The 7,500-nt window shown below is 42.4% G+C and overlaps 1 protein-coding gene across 2 annotated transcripts; it reads right to left on the bottom strand.

Annotated features, from left to right (window-relative positions):
• Positions 1 to 240: 240 nt before the first annotated feature.
• On the bottom strand, positions 241 to 7,030 carry fgf17 (fibroblast growth factor 17). Of its 2 annotated transcripts, none has more exons than XM_034541569.1 (5): positions 6,432 to 7,030; positions 6,301 to 6,337; positions 5,881 to 6,058; positions 4,278 to 4,384; positions 241 to 851 (listed from the first exon to the last, which is right to left on the bottom strand). In XM_034541569.1, the coding sequence occupies exons 1-5, from the start codon at positions 6,461 to 6,463 to the stop codon at positions 561 to 563; spliced, it is 645 nt and encodes a 214-aa protein (XP_034397460.1). In that variant the 5' UTR covers positions 6,464 to 7,030; the 3' UTR covers positions 241 to 560. The 2 variants fall into 2 exon arrangements, with proteins under 2 accessions (XP_034397460.1, XP_034397461.1); XM_034541570.1 differs by having other exon boundaries at positions 5,881 to 6,025.
• Between the last annotated feature and the right edge of the window lie 470 nt (positions 7,031 to 7,500).

Below are 7,500 nucleotides of genomic sequence, written 5' to 3'. Positions count from 1 at the left end.
TTCTACTTTGCATTTAAAGATCCCTGATTGAAATATTTCAATTATGACTGTCACTTTGCTGCAGACCAATAAGCTTCTAAGAAAACCTTGCAACTGCCACTTCTTAGATCTCCCAAAAGGGTTGAGCATTGTTTTGTTACCACTGCATAAAACAATGTGGAATAATAGGGGAATAATGGGAATCCTGTAGAGCACATTGCATGATGTGAAGCTGAATGCCATTTTATTTGAAATTGCCTCTGACTTGTGTTCTCAGTTTGTGCCGCATGTAAAATCCGTTGAGCAGTTTTTTAACCTTGATAATGGGATTGGGCCGTGTCACAGGAATGATCTGACCGGTACTTAAGTCTCACTAACCCCTCTCCACCAGTCAACACATACACACTGGACTATTACATATAATCCATCTTCTTTACTCTCTTTCAGTATTTACACATCATCATTTTACAGCAATATTACTTTAGATTTATGGCATTTTAACCATCAAAAATATACAAAAATAAAATGGCATCTGTTTCTTCCCATGTCACAACTGTCATCAGTCCATTTTTTGCTGCATGTTAGGAAGAGGTACGTGATTTCCTGTTCCGCTTTGCTCGACGTGTGGCCGGAAATCGGATGAACTCAAAGTGTTTGCTTTGGTCCGTGTTGGGGAAGGGGGGCGGGCCCGTGTGGAGCCTCTTGATGAAATGGACCTCCCTCTGGTTCTCCCTCGTCCTAGAGGCTTTGATGGGCCTCCCTTTCCTGGTGAAAGCCACATACCAGCCCTCATACTTGGCATTCTGGAAGGCTGTGTAATTGTTCTCCAGTACGATCTCTGTGAAGATACAATCCCTGGTCCGGCCGTTGGGCTGCGTGAGAAGACAGAAAAGGTTCTTTTGTTAAAACTGGACAAACTGCTCGACACATCGATGGAACCATTCAATTAGATTCAGTCATATGCACACAAAACTATCATACTAAATCACAAAGCTCTCAAATCTGCAATAGCTCCATGACAATTGGTGCTTATACAATCTCAAATAAGCAAATTAACACAGTTTTTATATCCTATCAAACCATCTTGAAATAAGATTATATAACTTCAGAAAGAGGAAATGACTCATCATGTCTGTGACGAATGAGAAGTGGAAGTTGGTGGCAATATAACACACAAGTGTTTTGGAGGAAATTCTCATGGTAAATACCACCAAACACATTATCAATATGTACAATGAAATGCAAATCATTCCCATGTATTCTTGTTCTGCCCATAACTAAAAACGTTCTGACAATCAATGAATACCACTATTATGCACATTTTCAAAATTGCACAGGCACTGGAACCAACATGTATTATTCTAGGTGTATCCCAGCCTGAACTCACAATAAATAGACAGATATATATGCAGGACACTCATTGCAGCTAAGAAACAGATGGCCAGAAAGTGGTGGAAACCTACTCAACCTCCATGTAACACCTGGAAGGAAAATTCTAGAAACAAATAGAAGCCGAAATCAAGAACAATAATTGTATATATATATATATATATATATATACACACATATATATATACATATATATACGCATATATATGTGTCAATTTGTGATAGCTCCTATGAGGTTCTACAGTCTAAAGGCCTGGGCTCTGTGCAGGTGCAGGTCTCAGCTCCTTTTAATTGCCACTTAAAGCGTTTATTTAGGTTTAGATTTCATCGACAATACATGTGTAAATATGAGGTTGATCACACAAACGCAGAGCAGATGCAGAGCAGACGCAGAGCAGACGCAGAGCAGCGGATCTTCAATCAGCTATGTGGGAAATTCTGTTAGCTGTTAGCCAAACAAGTGTTGAAATGTGTTTTGAGAAAGTGAGTCACCAAACCACCAGAGGACCTTGAGCATGCAACCTTAACTGGACACCTACAATGTGATGCAGTCTGCTGCAGCAGAATGGGAGCTTTGCTGTGGACAGACAAAGAGGTGCACACTCACTTCACAGATGCATGATTCATCTGGCTGAGATAATAATTACAGCATCCTGTTGACCCAGAGCAGAATCTGACAGGTAGAGGACCACCAATAGGATCCTGTTGACCTAGAGCAGCGTCTAACAGGTAGAGGACCACCAATAGGATCCTGTTGACCCAGAACAACATCTGACAGGTCTCTACCTGTCAGATGTTGTTCTGGACCACCAATAGGATCCTGTTGACCTAGAGCAGCGTCTAACAGGTAGAGGACCACCAATAGGATCCTGTTGACCTAGAGCAGCGTCTAACAGGTAGAGGACCACCAATAGGATCCTGTTGACCCAGAACAACATCTGACAGGTAGAGGACCACCAATAGGATCCTGTTGACCCAGAACAACATCTGACAGGTAGAGGACCACCAATAGGATCCTGTTGACCTAGAGCAGCGTCTAACAGGTAGAGGACCACCAATAGGATCCTGTTGACCCAGAACAGCATCTAACAGGTAGAGGACCACCACAAGGATCCTGTTGACCCAGAGCAGCATCTGACAGGTAGAGGATCCACCACAAGCATCCTGTTGACCCAGAGCAGCATCTGACAGGTAGAGGATCCACCACAAGCATCCTGTTGACCCAGAGCAGCATCTGACAGGTAGAGGATCCACCACAAGCATCCTGTTGACCCAGAGCAGCGTCTAACAGGTAGAGGACCACCAATAGGATCCTGTTGACCTAGAGCAGCGTCTAACAGGTAGAGGACCACCAATAGGATCCTGTTGACCCAGAACAACATCTGACAGGTAGAGGACCACCAATAGGATCCTGTTGACCCAGAACAACATCTGACAGGTAGAGGACCACCAATAGGATCCTGTTGACCTAGAGCAGCGTCTAACAGGTAGAGGACCACCAATAGGATCCTGTTGACCCAGAACAACATCTGACAGGTAGAGGACCACCAATAGGATCCTGTTGACCTAGAGCAGCGTCTAACAGGTAGAGGACCACCAATAGGATCCTGTTGACCCAGAACAGCATCTAACAGGTAGAGGACCACCACAAGGATCCTGTTGACCCAGAGCAGCATCTGACAGGTAGAGGATCCACCACAAGCATCCTGTTGACCCAGAGCAGCATCTGACAGGTAGAGGATCCACCACAAGCATCCTGTTGACCCAGAGCAGCATCTGACAGGTAGAGGATCCACCACAAGCATCCTGTTGACCCAGAACAGCATCTAACAGGTAGAGGACCACCAATAGGATCCTGTTGACCCAGAACAGCATCTGACAGGTAGAGGACCACCACAAGGATAACCCCCCCAAAAAATATGTACATATATGAATGCTCTTATCATAAACATATCACAGAAATGTAAAAAGCTATTAAGATAAGATAAGATATTACTTTATTGATTATTATTATTATATCATCTCTCTTCTTGAAATATTTGATGTGCTGTAGATGTTGTCTGGTATGTGATTGACAGGTCAAACCTGAATCTAAATCAAACTATCACACACAGTGTCACAGCTACACATTTGAGCATTTTGAAATTTGAATTGGTTCATCAGTTCTTATTGCACAGAAATGCTGAAAAATAAATGTCTTTCTAAAAAAGGAGTAATTTCATTAGAACTCTTGTACTTGTTTCAGGTTCTCTCAAGGAGTCAATAGATGTTGGGCAGAGAGTCTTTCTGTGTACTTCTATCTATTAACAGACATTACAGCAGCCACAGCTTTTCATATGACTTGTCATTTCAGCCACATATGTGAATCCATCTTTTCCATTTCCGTGAAGGAAGTGGAGGGTTGACTTATGACCAAACACACAGGCAGTGCATGATGGGTGGGTACTTTCCTCTCATCGCCGTCATCCATGGCCAATAAGACCGAGCGGCTTTCCTTTTTTCCAGCACATCATGTCCCAGTGTGACTGACAAGTTATGAGACTATGACAGTGGATTGAAGCTTCAGTGTCAGAGCTACATTGTGGCGTTGTATGTGCGATCTGATAAGCTCATATATGGATTTAGATTTAAGATTTTTACACCCTCAGAGTACATTTGATCTGTTGGGCAAAGAGTGGCATTTTAAATGAAATACTTTCTTGTGAATTAAAATGTTGTCGTATGCAACGATTACTTGATACAAATCCTGCTTACAACAGTAATTTGGCTGAATAATAGTATCGTAGTATTCAGTTCAATTACTCAATTTACTTAATGTTGTCATAGCACTGATTTCATGCTATCTAAAATCAATACAACGCCAACAGTCACCTTGTTTTACAAAAGACATCCAGAAATGTATATTGTACCTTTCCAACTAGTTTCCCCTTCCGGTTCATGCAGAGGTAGCGCCCACTTTCTGCACCTCGGATTCTCACGCGACTGCCAAAAGTATCCGTCTCCACAAAAAGACGAGCTGGCAGAAAAAAAGAGAGGAGAAAGTCAAGAAGCTGAAGGGAAGAAAACTGTGAGGACACTTTTAATTATGTTTTTGTGTTTTCAAGACTTCTTTGTAAAGTCCCAAACACACAGCCAAACAGGACGGTCCCTTTCCAATAGCAAATATTATTCTGACTCTGCATTAATCTGAAACATAGACAATGCAGTCGGCGTTACATGCTTATCAGCTGGGTTATTATGTTACCTGTTACTATAATAATGTGCTTTTACTTTGTAATAATTATAATTCAGTAAGTAATTTGTCTGTTTTGTCAAACTACAGACTGACACTAGAAACTGTTGAGTCAGCATGAGCCCAGGTAGCCTCTAACAAATGTTATCACAGAACATAAAAGAGCAGAATATACATTCTCAATTGAATTTGTCCTACAGTCAATTATGGCGATGGGGCGTTGCAACAGCCTTGTGTATTGGGGCTGTAGAAACAAAGGACATGTCCTAATCAGCCGCTTACTCGCCAGACGACGGCTTCATGGATACAGCAGGGAGGCTGAATTAACATAGAAACCTGAACACAGCTCAGAGGGAGAAACTGCTGGTTGTGCCTGAGGACATGGTTCTCAGCAGGGGCTTTGAGGCTCTACTGTCAGGCACCAAATACTGTCTTCCATCCAAGATTTCCCTTGATTCCTCTGAAGAATCTCTTAAATAGTTTGCCATTATAGCAGAACAATCTCTGTTGAGCAAGAGCTAGTGTTTGTGTGAAAAACATATCAACCGAAACAGGAAATAAGGACGACAGGATTCCCTGCATGTTTTTACATCCTGACACTTTAAGATTTGTCAAACTGGGGGTGCTGACTGGCAGGTTAGATCAAAATAATGTGTGTACCTCTCCCATTACAAGCTCAGAGGGTCAATATACAACCTGCCGTTGTTCTAAAGATGTTTCCAGAATACTCTCCAACTATCAGGAGGAAATAATTGTACGTCCACTGCATGATAGAAAGATTTGAATCCAGACAAAGATGGTGGTTGGATATGTCACATCACTTTGCTCAATTTGTACAATGTCAGTTGGCCGTATATTGATTCTACTGGGCAATATTTTATATTTTCATAAAAATAATGAGTTGTGTAATTATGAGATTGTGTTGTGTCATTTCCAACTCACTGGATTATGATCACTTGAGAAACAGGTTAAACCTCTTTAATATCTTTTTTTAAGGATTGTATCGAATCCTTCAAAGTAGCGTGTTTTGAGCCCTCTGGGTTTAATTATTCACAAAGTAGAAGGCCTGGCTTGTGACTGCAGTTCAATGAGACACATGGTCCCAAATAGAAATGAACAAGCTAAATGCATCTTGTGATATCATATAGGTGGTTGTGAAAAGTGAGAAGACCCGCTGTGGTGAAATAAGGAAACCCCTCCCTGGATGTACAACTCCATAGAAAAAGATGCATAGCCAAAAGGGCTACACGGTTAACAGCGGGTCTCGGGTCAGCACTTACCGAACATATTTCCATCCTCAGCTGTGGCGGTGACCCTTTTGCCCTGAATCTGGACGTGTTTTCCGCTGGTGCGGCTGTAGAGCTGGTAAACCCTGACCTGCCTGCGGCTGAGCTGGTCCGTCACTGCGCCCTGCGTCCTCACATACTGGTTAAAATTAGGAGACGGGTGATTCTCCCCCTTTTTTATGCAAAGGAAAAATGAAATACATATTTTTTTTCTTTCTAATCTGAGAATCCGGCATAGAGAAATGTATAGCCAACCGCCTAAACATTTTTGAAAAATCCAATTCTCTCTACAATTAGATGTAAGTGATATCTGTAATATTGTTATATAAAATGCGATATACAGAATGTAGTTATTACAACTTATTTCTACTTCGTCAAGCATTTCTTCTCTTGGGGAGTTTGGAGTGCGCTTACCTGAGCATGGCACCACAGCACGAAAAAATGAAATGATCTGCAGAAGTAACAATAATGAAGAGTTGTTATTGTGAAGAAGTCATTATGTGGCAATCATACAAAACACAGAGGGCGTTATTCGGTCGTCTTACATGTAAATACAGCGCTGGTTTATTCCATACATTCTCCTCTTTATTTCATCCGATCAAGAGGCACATAAATCCCAGGAGGATGAGGTGAATAAATCCAACGGAGCTCCCACAGTGTTGCATATGCTCTCCTGATCTGTCCATCCACACCAACAGAGGCTCGGAAATAACCACCTCGGACTTATTTCACCTCACAGCTATCAACAACCTGATCCGGCGGGCTGAGAGGGGAAGAGCTCGACAGAAGATCCGCGCAACAAGCACATCCATCCATCATAAGCAGCTCGTCATGCGCTGGAGGACATCACTGCGCTCACAGAGCAGGTTCTTCTTCAGGGTTTGAAAAGCCCTCTGTCTCAGCCGGATGGGGCTGCTCACTGGTTAAATGTTGAAAAGCAGAGTCCCTCCCTGAAATCCTTCTAATGTGGGTGGGCACAGCAACGGGACCCTGTGAGGATTTACTGTCACAGGGAGACGCAGATGTGCAGAAAAGATATCTGAACAAATCTTTAGGACCAGCGAAATGAAAAGAAAGAAAGGCGAAATCCTAAAGTTACAAAAGAAACTGAGACGGAAAGAGTCCAGACTGTCCCTCTGTCTGCCCTGCTTTCATGTAGAGCATTACTGTAGCATTGTATTTAAAAGTGAGTAGCCTAATGGCACCTTATGGGTGTGGCAATTACGTGTTAATTGCCCCCTCCCCCCCCCCCACACACACTTCCCTTTTATCTTTTGTTAACTGGTCACACTTGCAGCTCATTTTAAAGGAGGCCAAAACAAATCATGTAGACAAAAGGTCTGTTTCATCTTTACATTAAACACAATCAACATCCAAAGATGAGCAGGATACTGTCCTTCCTGGCTTTCAAAACAATCCAATCACAGAGAAGAGAGAAGACAAGCCAAGTGAAGAGGGATACAAGACAAGTAAATAGAGAAGAGGAAAATAATAGAAGTAGAGAGTAGGAATATAATAAGGATGCCGATATGATAACACCATTCTGTCTGTGGGAGCTTCTGAGTCCACATGACACGGTTTGTGTAACATGAAGCTTCAAGTGCCTCCTCATCG

This window comes from Cyclopterus lumpus, chromosome 9, assembly GCF_009769545.1.
Source record: "Cyclopterus lumpus isolate fCycLum1 chromosome 9, fCycLum1.pri, whole genome shotgun sequence".
In the NCBI taxonomy this organism is placed as follows: domain Eukaryota; kingdom Metazoa; phylum Chordata; class Actinopteri; order Perciformes; family Cyclopteridae; genus Cyclopterus; species Cyclopterus lumpus.
Note: the sequence above shows the minus strand (reverse complement) of the source record. Positions and strands in the feature narration are given on the sequence as shown.

Excerpts from the sequence above, each read along its gene's own strand:
- fgf17 (XM_034541569.1), bottom strand. The coding sequence starts at position 6,463 with ATGTATGGAATAAACCAGCGCTGTATTTACAT. Across the intron at positions 6,059-6,300 it reads TGCTGTGGTGCCATGCTCAG|GGGGAGAATCACCCGTCTCC; the intron begins GTAAGCGCACTC and ends TGCATAAAAAAG. Across the intron at positions 4,385-5,880 it reads TGAGGATGGAAATATGTTCG|CTCGTCTTTTTGTGGAGACG; the intron begins GTAAGTGCTGAC and ends TTTTTCTGCCAG.